Below are 17,500 nucleotides of genomic sequence, written 5' to 3' on the forward strand. Positions count from 1 at the left end.
TCAGCTCCCATGTTTTATATACTTTTATAAGGGGCCTCTAAACATATAATATTTCTAAACGAAAAAAAGGTATCCGGTATATGGCATATGACATACATTAAAATCATCAATGTGCTTGACTTATCCTCCATTTTCAGCCATATCAGTGGTTGGGTCTGCCTCATCAGCCACTATTAGTGGAGTGGACGAGGATGGAATGTATGCCATAACTGTTGTGTCTGAAAGTCGCGCAGGCAAGAGTACTCCAAGCTCGTATATCACTCTGACTCCAGCTCAACGATATGTCTCAACAGGTAAGATCTTTTCATTTTTGCAGTTCCAATTCACATTTTGCGCGTTGCTAAGCATTAACCAATCAGAATATTCCCTGCAATTAGCCCGTTCTCTCTTGTTGCTATGCGTGGCAAGCTATTGACGTGGATTACTTTTTAAAAAACTATAATCTCATATAATGAGTCCCGGCTTATTTAATCAATATACAACGCATACTTGACTTGACTTACTTGACTTAGATGCCTTTCGCGTCTCGACCGAAAGATCGGGTCGCCTTGGCTGTTTCCAGTATTTCCTGTGTGAGGTGTCTCCAATATTGCCGGTCCTCTGCTAGGGTTCTCAGATTTTCAAGGTCCCCTGCCGTTATGAGACTAATGCTTTGTCCAAGTGTTGTGAGGTTTTTGTTTAGGATCACAGGGAGTGTTGTGATCGGTCTTCCTCTGAAAAGGTTCCCGTGTTTTTGGAAGTATCCCGACATGGCTTGGTTTGCTGGTATGTTTTTGTCCCTGCGTAGTATGTGACCGAAAAGTTGCCATCGTTGTTGTAAAATGTCAAGGGAGATTGGTCTTTCTTTTGTGATCTTATAGAGTGATTCATTTGAGATCTTTTTGGGGTATTTGATGTCCAGTACCCTTCTTAGCTGTGTGCGATGGAAGGCATCCAGATGTTCTTCTTCGGATTTTGTCAACGCCCAAGTGCCGCAGTTATACAGAAGTACCGGTTTTACCGGCATACAATTTTGAAAATTACGTTAGTTATCGTATAATTTGTCGAAACTACTCTAATGAATATTTCAATCGTTCCATTTTTGACTCGATCATTTTTGAATGTTGGTTTGTGTGTGTGTGCTTTTTTGTCCCTGTCACCGACCGATAACCATTAACCAACTCTAGTGTGAACTTTACAATTATAAGACTGATAAGATATCAACAACATAATTATGTATATATATATATATATATATATATATATATATATATATATATATATATATATATATATATATATTATATAATTAATACATTCATATTCACAAAGCTAGGGGTCTCGACCCCAAGGTAAGCCACATATCTTACTAGAACTTTCATTCTCTTCTTACAGACAGTAATTTGATACGTATTCTTATTTTCAATCTCATATTATTGTTTCACCAGATACATTATCACCAGATAGTCTGCCGCTGAGGAATATTCTCATAATCATTGGAATCATCCTGCTGGTTGTAATTTCAGGAATTCTTGTTTTGCTTATAAGGTAATTTTTCCCGCTCTTTAATCCGTTAACTGCCTCACAGAAAACTCGTCTTTCAAATATCGATCGATTTAAATGACGTTCATCTTGGAAACAAAACCTCTCAAAACTGGGACTTCCTTTTAAATACTTGAGCTTGAGCTTTTTTATATAGAGCAATATTCACTAAACGTGCTCAAAACGCTTTACAAAGGATCCTTGACCAGCATCAACACGTAACATTGCAATTGTTTGGACAGCGACAACGCTTTTGACGGCCAGGTACTCATTTTACACCTGAGTACGGTGAGAGAATGTGAGTAAAGAGCCTTTTCCAAGGACTCAACTAGGACAAATACGTGTCTTTTGGAGTAGATACGACAGAATTGTCTTTGTACATTTATGGGATTCAAATGTAAAGCGTATTGAGAAAAATGTTGTTTTGATAATGTTTCCTATCCGTACAAGGTTTGTTGTTTTTCTATACTTATATGTGATCCAACGCCGAATTCGGTATTATGTGCTGTGGAACCAGAGTCTAAAAACAGAATTTAAAGGGAAAGTCGTCTAGTATTAAAAATTTAGAGCCCTTATTGGTTTGAAAACCTATAATCATCCTTCTTAATTGGGTATAGATGCTATGCGTTTAGGTAAAATACTCGCAACATCCAACAGTCGGATACAACGTACCAACACACAAAACAGTGTGTAACCTTAATCGTCTATAGTCTGATTGAGAGAATTTAGTGAAAACTACTCATAAAAATGGCTGGTTGAAAACAATAACAAAGAGCTGAATGACGTCAGTTTCGTTCCTTCTATACAAATCCCAACAAAATATCATCATTTAGACCAAATTAAACTTTTCAGAATCTAGTTCATTCCCGCTATAATTCAACATTGGAGCTGCAGGTTACATACGTATCTGCGATGTAAAAGGAACTGATAATACATTTTCTTTCGATCGCGATAGTTGATTTCACAATGCATATTTACCCTTTTCTCATCTTTTTAGAAAAGTCAGACAGCGAATGGCCTTGATGAGGTCAGAGCTTACAGCATTTAGTAAAGTCAGTTCCAAGGATCTGGTTGAAGAAAGTGGAATTTGTACCAGCAATGAACCAACTTGATTTGTGCATCCGGTGATTTCTTCGGACCGGATGCTGCAAAGACATAGCATCAACTGTGCCAAATTCTAAAGATCTTTAGTGTTTTATTGTGAATTATCGTCAAGACCTCACTTCCCTCGTAATAGTAACTTAGTAACTGGTTTTAAACTATCGGAACAATGGCGGACGCCCTTATGAAATGCTTCTCCGACGAGCATAAAAGTGTATCCAGAGGAGAAAAACATTATAAATCTGATCATGTTTTGACCTTTCTACATTCTGATCACATGACATGTGAATAAGTTCTAACCAGCATGAAGAATAAAAAGTACCCATTTTCTTTGTTTAGAACCAAATTCTCGCCGTTGCTGGGCGACGTGACATCAGACTATTGAATCCAATTACTATATCCACGAAGGGTGAATTGGCAATTTCCAGAGTCATCGAGATGTAGTGAGTGTTTTGGTGTGTCTTTCAAGAGTATTCCGGGTTAACTAGGAGTGATCATTGGTTTCTTTGACCAAAGTGATATATAATAATAAGGACACGCTGTGTTAAATTTTAGAATCTATAGCTTTTTAAGTGATATGATTTGACAGCAATTTCTGCGACCGAGTGGCTGAAACTTGTTTCTTTGTTCTTCGAGATTCTGTGTCGGCTTGAATCTTGTTCATATGCATTCAATATCCTTAATAAGATATTTCTACTTGAAGCTCGAAGAAATATATACCAATAACTTCAATTAAATTTTATAAAGACAGATGATGTGGACGCTTTTTTATCATTAAGCTATATGACAAAACTGAATTAACGGTTAGTGTAAAAGCTCATTAATCAACGTAGGACGTTTTGTATCAAACCTTAATCAACATGGTCTCGTACCTGAAAAAAGAGGACGTGATGAAGTGTCATTTATACAGCGGATTTGAGAAACAAAGCAAACATTATCTTTTGATCTAAAATAGTTATGAAACGATGGTAAATTATAGTCGATTTGTTTTCTTTATCGAATTTAAAATGCCAAGATAAAGTACCTACTTATCGCACAAAAGGTTTCCCCTAGATCGGAAAAGTTGGAAAAATTATCTGGTTCATTGTGACGCTAGAGGGTGAGCGAATGGTCAAATTGCTACATTTTAAAATCCCATTATTTCAAATTCTCATTTACTTGCTTTTATGTGGGTTACAATTCTATACATATAATAGCAAGGTATAATATCGTTTTTGAAAAACTTTAATTATCAGAGTCAAGATGGCTGAGTCTCCAAGGAACTGTGTTTGAGCCATACAGTCCGCATCACATTTTTCTTCTTGAGCAAGAAACTGCTGGTAACTCTTATAGCAGACTTTGTGACTTTTACAGGGTGATTGTGGTCTTGGGGGGCGAGGGGGCGGGACGAAGTGGCGGAGTGGTTAAGTCATTGCACTGTCACCCTGAAGGTATTGCGTTCGAGGCCTGCTTCAGGCAATTTCGTTTAGTTTCCTGGGACAAGATTAACTCCAAATTTGCTCACCGTGGACAACATGGGTGATTCCTGTTGACATCAGACTTTTGTGTGATGAATTATCTATATTCCTTCACGGAATGCCGCAATGCCGCGCGGAATGGCGTCATTTGAAAAAATAATTTAGACTTTCCTAGACAATAAACTAGAAAAATGTTCCCATTTATTTTTATTGTATTTCAAAAAGTCTCCACATTTACAAAGCCCTTTCATTATCTTTTATGTGTTAGTAATTAAACACTCACCGTTCTTGTTTGTTTCGTCGCTGAGCGAGCCTTTACGTTTTTACCGTTTACGTTAATTATTTTCACATCGTTTTTTTTTGGCTCCAGACATTATAAAAAATAATTACTTATTTGCTTGATACGATATTAACAAACAGTTGTTGCTTTGGTGCTCCATTTACCTGATTTTATAGGATCAATGTTTTATTGATGGTCAGTGCATGACATAATCAGTCGGAAGGTGAACATTTTGGATTTGCATCTTTTGCATTTTCTGAAAGAATATACTCTCCAGAGCATTTTAATCTTTATTTGAAGTAAATCGGGTGATTTTTCATAAAGTTATAGTCAGATGTATGGGAAAGGTATCCAGCACCTTTTATCAAATTTCATACTTTTTCAAATTGACTAGCTCTAAAAATATTTAGAAGTGAAATTAAGCTTTGTTATTTCCCGAAGATGTACAAAAAGGGTTGATTTAATCATTTATGACAAGAACTCATTTTGATAAAAAATGACCGTCTAACTAAACTTGGCAATATCTCAGTTCAAACCTTTTCACCATCCGACTGATTATGTCATTCACTGTAATAATATGTGCTTGACAGATCTACCGCCATAACAGTCGAAACCAAATTTTGAAGAAAAAAAAAACGACTGTGAGAAAAGTCGCTTTCTTCAGTTTCTCTGAGTTGGTTAATGGTGAGAAACAAACCAAAAAAACCCCGGCTGATCTGGAATCAAAATAAAAATATTTAAGGCTTTTTAAGGTGTCAGAAATGTGGGGACAGGGTCAACTTTGTCCACCTTTTTTTTGAATCTTTGAGACCCTATTTCTACTTCTATTCTATGATTGAAGTTAGACCATCAGAATCTAGCTTTTTTCATTATTCATTGATAAAAATTGATGAAAACTATAGTTCTTTTCTTAATTTACAAAAAAAAAAAAATAAAAAAAAAAAAAAATAAATGAGTTTGTATTAGAGTTCCTCTTTGGCGAATGTATAATATACACAATATATTATATACACAGACACCTGAAAAATAATTTTGGCCTGACAACTTTTTTAAAATGTAGATATATTTAGGTACCGAATTTGACTACCCGCCGCGCTGTGTGGCCTTGAGCAAGTCACACAGCTTAGCTCACTTTGCGGCGCTGCACTGCGGCTAACACCTGGGTTATTCCAGTCTTCCTTTGGAATAGACCCTAAACAAAAAATTCCCATTAGGGATGAATAAAGGGAATTATTATTATTATTATTATTATTATTATTATTATTATTATTATTATTATTATTATTATTATTATTATTATTATTATTATTATTATTATCATCATCATCATCATTATCATTATTATTATTATTATTATTATTATTATTATTATTATTATTATTATTATTATTATTATTATTATTATTATTATTATTATTATTCATTATAATATTATGACTACAATGTTTTAGACCTGAAAGTTCATTTTCAGGCCCAGGTTTAACGCCATTCGTCAGGATTTAAAGTTTTAAATTTATACTTTTCGTGTCCTATAATCTCAAGCTGGTATTATGTTTGTATGAACATAATGATGCTAAGAATTAAATTATAAATCCACAGCTGTGGTTTTATGTAGTGTAATATCCACTAAACGTGCTCAGAGCGATTTGCAACAAGTAGGACAAGAAATGAAGCCTGCTAGGCGATATTACATTTTTTTTTTCGGACAGTGACGACGCTGTCAACGGGCAGGTACTCATTTTACACTTGATAGAATGTGGGTAAAGAGCCTTTTCCAATGATTTAAGAGTTGGACTCGAACCCTGGTTCCTTCAATCCGAAGGCGAGTGTCAGATTAAAAGACTACATAGCTGCTATTATAGTAATACAGAGAGCAATATCTTTCATCTGAGAAATAATATACAAACATGCTAACTTGCATTTAAAAAATAATCGTAGTTTTGATGAAGAACATAATAAATGTCACTAAATCTACTTTTGTAAGTGGCAAATTTACGCTGAGTGATTTAGTATAATATTTTCATTTTCATTTAACATAGATCTATTTAATAAACTTGAGTAGCCTGTTTTGCTCAGCAGACGGAGCCCATAATTAGAAGTTGTACGAATTTTTTGTAGAAATTGGCAGGTTTTGGTTTGTTATTTGATCTGTAAAAGATTCAAACGTCATAATTCTGATCGTATCAGACTTTGACGTTTGACGTATCCCTGACTAAATATCTGATTAAGGCCACATAATATGAAGAGTTCGGGGTCAAATGGTACTAAGTCCCGTGCAGCTAGTTTTGAGAAAATGAGGGAACACATTGGAATAAACATAGGGGAACACCATATTATCTATTACTATACAAATGATATGCTTCCATTGTTTTATTACCCCGATTGGGTGGACTTCTAGCGCTCTTAATGCCCGAAGTGGAGGCAACCCTCTTATTTTTCTTTTTAAAGGACTTCTATTATCTTTACTCAGACAAAAAGTGAACTTCGTACAGTTTAATCATGGCCTTTTAAAATAAAGAAGTAAACAATAAATATATTTGCATGTTTGGTATGGTAAATTTATTATCATGAATTGATTGTGAAAAAAACGGGCATTATTTTGAGCATTTGCGAAATTCATTGAAAATAAATATACAAACCATGGAGTTGTGAAAAAGGAAGTTTAACAATTCCAAAATTGGTTGGGTAAAGAGTGCAATCAATTGAGTCATGCAACTGGTAGTGCTTGAAGCTCGAAAAAAAAAATAATAGAAGCCAAGTGGAATGGAAACTTCATTTAAATTTTACGAAACCTTAACAACACCATCCTCTTATCTTCTATTTTTTTGTCTTAAATGGTTCATTATTTGTATTTTGATGACAAAGGGAAAACCCGAAACGTCCACATTATCTGTCATCTGTCTTCGTGAATTAAACTGAAGCTTCTGTTCCATTGGACTATTTTATATTATGAAATGAGTCAGCAGAGAACCCGGCTGACGAGTAAATGGATTATTTTACGCGCTATTTCTAATTATTTCTGCTTTGGTCTCTCTGTCCACCTAAATGATAAGGTTCGCTGGCTCTCACGTCAAGATTGAAAGTTCTCTGTGCTGGATTTGTATACCAATACATGACTGCCGTACTCTTAAATACACTTATTGAAAGTTTTGGCAAGAAAACTCTTTCAGTCGGCGTTCAGAGAGGTTGACAATGGAACAAGAGAACAAAAAAAAACAAAAAAAAAGGGGGGGGGGGGGGGGGGCAGCGAGATTTTGATACGGAAACATGTTTTAGTTTTGATATAATATTTACAAATTAATTGGACTGTAATAACAACATAGGCTTAACCTCGCATTACATACTGAATGCAGCAACCTTTCAGGTTAAGCCTCAATCATAAGAAATCACAACCAGGGACAGCCATACACTGACAAAACACATTTTATCATTTTCGTCAAGATTACTCGCAATTTATTCATATCAAAATAATAAATTAATGGATTAAGATGACCCTCTGTTGGCTAAAAAGTCTTAAACTTGAGACCTGATGTCTCGGCCTTTACATTTTTAAAAACAAATTTGGTATCATATTGATTTAGAGTTTATCACGAGTGCTCAGTTGGTAAAGTATTCGCTTCATAAGCAAAAGGACCGAGATCAATCCCGGGTAAAGTCAAGATGATTTGTTTTCGTATCCTCCTGTCCACCCAGCAGTGGGTTTTGTTGCTAGGTCTTTTAAAGTACTTGCGTCATATCCAAAGGGTAGCCATCAATTGCTATTGTCCATTACACGCTATAAAAACCGGTATAAACTCCGGGGCTCCATCGCTTTGAAGGATTACTTTTTCTTTTTGAAAAAAATTATTCACAATGTCCAACTTTTCTGACCAAAATGACAAAAGGTGTTTTGTTAGTTTACGATAAAATAGTCTTGTATTGTTTATCACAAAGAGTTTAAATAATTGGGCTGGATCATAACCATCTATATAGTACATGCCTATCACCCTGAACGATTTACATTCATGTTTATGAGTCCAGTTAGAATTGACGCAGAGATACTTAGAATTACATAGTATCACCTTATGTGCTGCTTGTGGTAATATGCTATAACCCTTCTCGCCTTCGGACCAAGCGGTCCAGGATTGGAGTCTCGCTTTGAGAAGCGCATAGTTGAGTCCTTGGAAAATGACCTTTAATTACAATCTATCAATATCGCATTACAGTCGTCATGTCTCGTCCTAAAGGTTAATTGTCATCCCAAAGACCCATGTAAAGCGATTTGATCACATCTTGTAGATAATGCTCTTTACTCATGCTCGTTTTTCATGCATTTTTAACTTCTTGTGTTAAGAATTTGTGAAGGCTGTTCAAAAGGCTGTCCAGAATTTCGGCGTATCTGTGTGAATCTAAAACAGTTATGGCAATGATGGAATTGACAATTGTATGGCCCTTCATGTCAACCCAGCATCGATGAGGGAGCTGAGGTCTAAATCAGTCCTGGAAGAAGGTACTTTGCAATTGATTAGGGCCTTCATTCGAGTATAGGAAGTTAGCATAACTGTCCCTTTAAAGCTTCACAATTGGGAGCTTATTCCAGTTCGAGGTTCTTTATGGTTTTGAATTAGGTATTAGCAATTACAGGAAGGCCGAGTTTTACAGCCGAGTGGTCAAGGCATTGCACTTTGACCTGGAAGGTCCAGTGTTCGAGCCCCAATCCAGGCACTTTCGTTTTATTTTCCTTGGACAAGATATTATTAACCCCAAATTTGCTAACTTTGGACAACATGGGTTATTCCTACTGACATCAGACATCCTGTTTGATGGATTATCAAAATTCCTTAATTGAACGCCCAGGAGACGGCATCCAATAATGCCGTGGTGTAAGGCGTACTTTTTAAAATTATAAGTATTGAGATCCATCGTTCAAATTCAGACAAAACATTATTCTGCCGTACTCTGGAAAAACACTTATTTGAAAAGTTGGCCAGAAAACTCGAGTTTCAAATATCGATCGATTTAAATAACCCTCATCTCGACAAAAACTCTCAAACCTGGGACTTCGCGAAGTCCCAGGTTTGAAAGTTTTTGCCAAGATGAGGGTCATTTAAATCGATCGATTTGAAGGACGAGTTTTCTGGCCACACATTTAATATGGGATTTTCCAGAGAACGGCAGTATTCTTTTGTACTCTGAAAAAAATCCCCAACACAGTTTATAAATTTTGACCAGAAAACTCGTTCTTCAAATATAAGTCGATTAAAATAACTCTAAAAAACAACATTTAAACTTGGGACGTTAGGGAAGTCTTCAAGGAGATACCAGATTTGCGATTTTTTTTTTGACAAGACGAGGGCCATTCAATCGACTGATGTTTCTTTGAAGGACGAGTTTTCTGTCCAGAATTAATTTTATAATGTGTTTTTCTTCAGACTACGTCAGCTATCATCAACAATCAAACACACCCTTTCATAAATTATATATTATTATATCATACAACGTATGTGGTCCACTGTCTCAATTTGGTACAATGTCGATCTGAAAACACACAAGTGAAATGAAAGTAAAGTACTATGAAATATAAACAAGCGTGTATGAATGGTGTCAAAGCAAGAAGGAATATTACCATAAAAAAAAACCATCCCAAAAAATCAGTCTACCTCGACTTGGCTCGAACCTCAGACAATCTGAGTACCAGTCAGAGGTGCTACCATTACATCACAGTGGTAGTAGCACCTCTGATTGGTAATCAGAAGGTCTGAGGTTCGATACCCAGTCGATGTAGACTGGGGTTTTTTGGGATGTTTTTTTTTTCTTATACTTTTTCTTCTTGCTTTGTCTGGCACCTTTCATACAGAATTGTTCAGATCTTTATCTTACACCGGTGCCCGCTCCCTAGTTTCTTACTATGAAAAAATGAAATTTTATATTTTTTGCCATTCAGGAAACAATATTATTTCCCCTAAACAAAACATAATATTATATTTTACCCAATTCTAATTGTTTTGGGCTATAATGTCAAATTTCAGCATCCAAATCATCTCGACATAATTTGTATCGTTTTGAGGTGGTGGGTCACATCTTCATAAAATGTTAAAAAAGCAAAGTGTAATTATCTGCAGGTCTGATAACCCAACGTGTTATGGGCTCATTGTCGTAATGGGAATGTTCTCAAACCGACGCAAAATATTCTCCATTACAACAATGTGCTTGGCTGTAATGATTACGTAATCATTGTTCATTAGTTACTGTCACAAAAGATGTTTTTGGAAACGCATCTGAGAGCAGGTGAGAGCGACTTGCAACACATTCACACACACACACACACACACACACACACACACACACACACCGTTACACATCACCAATGGAAACAAACATTCTGTACAATAATATTGGTTGGATTGCAATTATGTTCAATTTTTACAGGTTTAACTAAATCAGCAACGTATGTATTTAACATTGTTTACAAATAATACATGAAATTTGATATTAAGTCACCTTAAAATATTAACCAAATGTGAATGACATGGAGGCATGTTAATGTTTTCCGCTTTAAAGACAATGTGATCCTATAACTGAAGATACCAAACACATCATTGCGTTGCCGTTGGCCAACACACATGCCATTCATTTATCAATCACGCCTAACTGGTCAAAATGTCTTAGACCAGAAACATCCGGTAAAAGACATTTTTCAGCTAAAACCACACATGTGCTCCTCACTTTGTGTCCTGACTTTGATGACATTGAGTCTTCTTCTTCTTCTTCTTCTTCTTCTTCTTCTTCTTCTTCTTCTTCTTCTTCTTCTTCTTCTTCTTCTTCTTCTTCTTCTTCTTCTTCTTCTTCTTCTTCTTCTTCTTCTTCTTTTTCTTCTTGAACTCACATGATGCAGAATTTCGATGCTAGTAACGGGTTCAAAGGTTTTCGAGGGTCATCGGCATTGCCATGGCGTTTTGCTGTGATAGCTGAATATGAAGGCCAGCAAGTTACTATTCATAGCATAAAGCGAGCATGACTGGAGCCCATAAGGCACAATTTCTTTGTAATTTTGGCAAGAGCACATGTACAGCCAAATTTTGAGTACATAATGGTGTTTAAGTCGACAGTGCTTTGTCCTGAACCTCAAAATGAGAACTTGTTCTCTTCCATCTAGTACTCTCACAGCATCATTTGCATGGGTTGAAGGTATCATTTATTGAATCCTATCGCCTTTTTTATTTTTGAAATAAAAATATCAACTTTCTACCATTTGTGTAGGTATATTACGAGTAAATAAACGTTACGAATACCAATTCTATTCCCAAAATAGATATCTCAATTCTACAACATTCAGCACACTAACTGATGGAGACATGACTGGGTGGTTTAACCAAGCTTAACTTTTACCAGTCATCTTTGCTAACATACTCTGTAAAAAAAAACACATTGGCATTTATCTTTTGCCAGAAAACCGGTTCTTCAAATTATATCGATCGATTAAAATGACCTTCATCATGTCAAAAAACAAAACAAAACTGATGAACCTGGAACTTCCCGACAGCGATTCTTTGAGAAATTTATGGTTAGTTATCAAAATCTATCGATCGATTATGGAGGTTAGATTTACTGATCAAAATGATGAAATTATGTGTGCATGCAAACCCGAGCAGTAATCTTCCTGTACGTCTTGCATCAAACCATCCCAAACATGCGCATTCCCCTCTATAAAATACTCACAGAAGACTGATACTGATTCAGATATCTTCTACTACACCGTTAACGCAACCGCACAGATATGATATAAAAATTAAATTATAATATATGACCCATCAAAGCTAAACAGAAAAAAAAACATACAACAAATAAAACAAACAAAAAGTAAAAGAAAACAATACAAAACGAATGACCATCCTGACATCTGACTGTCTCACATTCAGGAAATAATCTCAGCAGATACTACGCGTCATCAAGAAGTCTCCTTCCCAGATCTAGAAAGAGGGAAAGTAAAGTGCTTAAATCAAATTAATTATATCAACATCTCACATAATATGGCAGGGTAAAATGGCATTTAAAATATTGTGAATAAGCGAATATCATATTTACATTATCATGATTATTATTAGAATGTGAGCATTTTGGGAATTTCCAGATTGAAGTATAAAAACCAGGAAGATATTGATGGAATGCATAGTCAAATAATGGACACAAAGTACATTGTTATATCATAATAAATACATCGCAGTGAAAATGCGAAATACAGTAATGTTCATCTTTGGTCTTCTGTCGTGGACAAGGCTTGAAATTAGAGTCTGTATACCATGGTATATAGTGGAAACAGACCATTTCTCATTGGGTAAGAAATCAAATGTACGTAGGTATGTATACCATGGTAATGGTGCATTGTGAAAAGAGACCATTTCTCAATCGGTAAGAAATCAAATGTACGTACGTATGTATACCATGGTAAAGGTGCATTGTGAAAAGTGACCATTTCTCATTGGGTAAGAAATCAAATGTACGTACGTATCTAGTAATATTTGAAAACGTCTGAATCGTGGGACCAAACGTCTTCAAATGGCATTATGTCGGAGTGAACCCCATGCTAAAGAAGACTTGCCAACCAACTTCAACCAGTTGAAAAGATTTATGATATTTTCCCCAATATTTATGCTCATTTTCTGATATTTTTTCCAAAAACAAAATCATATTTTCAACACGTCCAACCATCCAACATTTCAAAGTTGTACATGAACTGAAGTTTATGTAGGTTTATCAAGCTATCAGAGAGTAAGAAAACCTTGTAATTCCTTTGACAATCTTGGCTACTCAGAATCTCATCTAGGAGGAGACGATATTTAATGACCTTCAACTATTCCACTTTTATCATTTTCCCCATTTTTATGACGAACTCTTGACTCTTATGCATTCAGCATAAAATCTTAGTCAACATTCCCATATCATTATATTTTGGACCTCAAAACGTATTTAAATATGAGAAATCATACTGGTTGGAAAATCTGCTAAAGAGTCAGTTTTAAGCATTGAACAAAAATGAATATGAGAGCTTTGAAATAAAAACCCGGTACATTTCGGGCTCAATACCTTTCTTCAGCCAATACCTAAAACAAAATCATTAATACATGACTTAAAATCCAGAAACACGACATAGAAAGTATGTGGCACGCGTTGGTCCAATGACTAATGGACAACATATGCCGAATACTTCTATCCCCTTGTCTTGATTTTAAGTGACGTATTAATGTTTTAAAATCAAGATCCTTTTACTAATGGATAACACGTGCCGAATTCTTCTAAGCCCCTTTTCTTGATTTTATGTGATGTATTTATGTTTTTAAATCAAGATCCTATTGCTGGCGAACAAGGCATGCCAAGATTTTTTCTGCCCTATGTCTTTCTATGTATTTTAAACCATGTATTAATGCTTTTATTGTATTTTCTTTTTTGGTTATTGCCTTATGAATGTGTTTGAGCCCGAAATACTCCTGTTTGGTATTTTGTTCTTTTTCGAAGCTATCTTATCCACTTCTTTTCGTTGCTTCTTGCAGTCCACAGATTTCAGCAGCTTAGTGTAATATGTTGTAATATTACTTTAGTGTATCAAAAGGGGGGAGGGGTAGTAAGGAAAAAAGAGGGGGGTGGGGGGGGGTGGGGTGGGGTGTACTTTGGCCAAAATTCAAAAGAAAAAAAAAAGGTGGGGGGGGGGGGGAGGCGTCTAATTGATACAGTAGAGTGATGTGTGCAGTTTGGGTTTAAATTATTGTCTTCTTTGATATTGAGTTTGCCGTTAACTTAAAAAAGACGTATACTATCTTACCCTCATTATTTCATGAAGTTAACCCTTACATAATACCAAATTTACACGGTGGGTCACAGTTAAAGTGGCCTTTTATCTGACCCTGGGATTTCATTGGCACATCCATTTCACCTTTGAGACAATGCCGGGTGCAACGCCATATTTTGAGGCTGACGGAGTATGGGTTACATGCTTAATAAAAGGAAACAATTGATCATCGGTACCAACACAGTGAACGGAGATAGGATTACCATTGTCTAATAAATTATTTGTTGTGTTATCTGGCGCTGGGGCCTTCGGGGCCTTTTTTTTTACATAAGAAATGTTTTTGTGACATTAGTATGCGAATGTGGTGGAGTATTTGAAATTTGAGTCTGTGTTCCAGGGCACATTGTGGAGGGAAAAGGTGGATCATTAGTACCAACACAGTGAACGTAACTAGGATTGCAATTATTTGTTTTTAACGCCTTCGTTGAGACATTCTGTATTACATATGGGATTTTGTCGGGTGCTGTGTGATCGTTTGAGAGGTTGGGCGTATCATCATGGGTTGAGAGTTGAAATGAGTCCTGGTCGCATTGGATATCAGTTGGATTTAAAGTTTGTGGTTCAACATTTTCAACTGGCAATAATGAATTTTTAAAGTTGGGAGAAAACAAACATGACGTATCAGCGATGGCTGATGAAGTGATTCCGTTTGTGATAGCGCTGGTGTTGTTTGGCAAGTATGCATTTTCGTCATTGGAAGGAAGAGGTAAACAATGTGACTGGTCCACATTAAGTATGGCTGGCGATAAATCACCGATGCCATTAAGTTCTGTGTTAGACATCGAGAGGGGATGATTATTATTAATAAAAGAATCTGGATCTATAACAAAGGGGATTGAGGTGCCTTTGTCAGAAAATATAAACGGGTTTAGTGGTACATTTGGCATCCCATTTTCAACAAACAATGGCTCTGAATGTTTTGAAAATGAAACCTCACCGAGGGGAGTCTGAGAAATAAATGATGAAAGCTCTTGAGAAGGAGGAAATGTGGGTGGTGGAGGAAAGTTGAATGTTCTACCAACTCCTCCTTGTGGAGAATGAGGTTCATCACAATCACTGGTTGTCTTAGACGTATTGTCAAGGTTTCGAGAGTTGTTACAAGCAGTTGGCGACTGAGTTTTGTGATTTTTTGACAACGAAGTGATGGACGTTTTGGGATAAGAAGAACGCCTTTTTGGAGGGGGCGGCGCGGGATAGAGCGGGGGGTTATCTAATGAAGGCTTTCTCGGAGGCAAAGGTGGAGGTTGAGATGAAGGCGGTTTCGGCGTTTCATTTTCAGTTATGGCTGTTTTTGGTTTTGAGGAATTTGGAATGGAATTGAATTGAAATTGTGGTTGATGCTTAGCATTCATTGTTAAATTGTCAAGAGATATATCATTAAGTTGTCCAATGCCAATGTTAGCGTTATGAATGTCAGTTACAGCGGTGACCCCTGGTAATGCAGGGTAGCAAAATAACTTGCGTGAAGGGAGTGTGTTCTGTTCATGTATAGATTGTTGAGGTGGATTTTTTACTTCAACGTCATCATGAAATGCTGTGATTGGCGTTTCATAACGAGGTCCGTTAACACAGTGAGTATTATTGACGTTGAAGTGAGTTGGTTGATCCCCATTAGGAAGATAATTACTTGGGTTGGAATGAGGCACATGAAGTTCTTTTTCGGGAATAACAATAGGTTTTCCAGTTTTAAAACCTTCAAGAAGAATTCCACCCTTACTTCCGCTTCCACTAGCCTGAGTCATTTTAGAATAAGGTTCGACGAATGGATTGACTTTCTCCTTAGAATAAACACTGAGTTGACTTTTATTCCTATTTTCTTCACTATGGACGAGAGCCATGTCCGATTTTGATGAGCCCCCGATGTCACTTGCAATACCAGATGATTGGTCAGACTCTTGTTCATCCTTTGGAAGTAACTCATGGTATTCCTCACCACCGGCAGACTCAGATCCATTTATTCCCAGCAGTTTGTCTTGGTTCGATTCGACGCTGTCTTCAGATGGACTACCCGAGCCATGCCCACTAGATCCAGGGTTCGTCTGAGAGAAGAAAAAGAAACAAATTAATTGATATTCTTGGAAACTCCATGTTTGTGTTATGTAGGTAAAGAGGTATGAGACCGGAGAGATGCTTAAATTTCGGAAACTAAATATGAACATCTATAATCCGCATGTTCACGGATTCAATATTCTCAGTGCATCCCCAGAATGTTTGGTTTATTTCACACAGAATACGTCGCCCAATTAGCTTACATACCACCTCTCTTACAATGTCCGTCAATGCCAAAATCAAAATACCCATTTTAATTTGCGTCGATTAGGTAATGTATGTAAAGTTTATTACCCAGCAAGGGACACATTTGCAGACCTGCCTACCATTACGAAAATTTCGTAAAACAACGGATTTTTCTTGTCCTAATTGACAATTATATAAAGAGCTTCGATTCAATAAACTTCTTGAAAACGAAGTTTTGTTGCCAGAGCTAGTCTATAAAGGCGTTTCAAGCATAAGTTGATGTATTCAAACACAAATAGGTAATTTGTAATATGTAGTTATGTCTACTGTGTTATTACCCTTGAAAACTACGAATTTTTCCGATTTCAAGTAAGCAAGTCTGCGTTTGTCATCCGTTCCGTCACTGTCAACGGTGAAAGTCGTATGACTTCAATACAAATGAAGAAACCGTACTTCACTGGCGATTCACAGACACCACATAAGATCATGAGAAATACACGAATATCCATAGGGGCTACATTTTTTGGATAACGTAGGTATCAAGGAATGGATAGGATTGGCGTTGCATGAGTTGACCGAGATGATGTGTTGTGAAGGCTGCATCCCGCAACTTCCAGCCCCCCCCCCCCCCCCCCCCCCCCCCCCACCTCCCGCCAACCATCCGGTCATGGAAATGAGTGAGTGAGCGAGATCTAAAAAAGCGTGGCTTTAGAGCGGCATAAGATTCGAAAATTTGCTTTTAGCTTTTATATTTATGGTTTTATATTCTATCATAATCAATCAATATAGCGAGGATCTCAAATGACACGTACACACATTAGCAGAATAATGTTTTTTTCAATCATTATACCGAGGATCTCAAATGGTGCGAAGAAAAATAACATTAACAAAATTATGTTAACAATATAACATACTTTTAGAGATTTTCTCAGGAAAAAATGAATTGAAAAATTAGTTTATATTAAAGCATGCGATAGCAAAGGACTGTTACAAATATTTAATATCCAAAAACATGCAAGTTGAGATAAATAAAACTATGATAAGATTGCGAGTGTGCGACACGAACAAAGTTCGAATTACAAA

At 36.3% G+C, this 17,500-nt stretch overlaps 2 protein-coding genes across 47 annotated transcripts in view; one reads left to right on the plus strand and one right to left on the minus strand.

The window, feature by feature from the left end:
- LOC144974649 (uncharacterized) overlaps positions 1–4,027 on the plus strand; it is a 28,461-nt gene extending 24,434 nt beyond the window's left edge. For 2 of the 3 annotated variants that reach the window (XM_078917728.1, XM_078917745.1), the window contains 3 exons: positions 138–293; positions 1,428–1,527; positions 2,519–3,372. In XM_078917728.1, the coding sequence (XP_078773854.1) occupies positions 138–293; positions 1,428–1,527; positions 2,519–2,633 (371 nt within the window). In that variant the 3' untranslated portion in view covers positions 2,634–3,372. Of the gene's footprint in view, positions 1–137; positions 294–1,427; positions 1,528–2,518; positions 3,373–3,857 lie in introns of those variants that run through there. The other variant, XM_078917738.1, reaches the window with a different exon arrangement.
- A 7,097-nt stretch (positions 4,028–11,124) lies between these two features.
- Positions 11,125–17,500, minus strand: part of LOC144974431 (cytokine receptor-like) — a 178,862-nt gene continuing 172,486 nt past the window's right edge. For 38 of the 44 annotated variants that reach the window (XM_078917417.1, XM_078917560.1, XM_078917493.1 and 35 more), the window contains one exon: positions 11,125–16,221. In XM_078917417.1, the coding sequence (XP_078773543.1) occupies positions 14,446–16,221 (1,776 nt within the window). In that variant the 3' untranslated portion in view covers positions 11,125–14,445. The remainder of the gene's footprint in view (positions 16,222–17,500) is intronic. The other 6 variants (XM_078917639.1, XM_078917647.1, XM_078917657.1 and 3 more) reach the window with 3 other exon arrangements.

This window comes from Berghia stephanieae, chromosome 1 (assembly GCF_034508935.2).
Source record: "Berghia stephanieae isolate SIO BIC M18660-M18661 chromosome 1, UCSD_Bste_1.3, whole genome shotgun sequence".
Taxonomy (NCBI): Eukaryota; Metazoa; Mollusca; class Gastropoda; order Nudibranchia; family Aeolidiidae; genus Berghia; species Berghia stephanieae.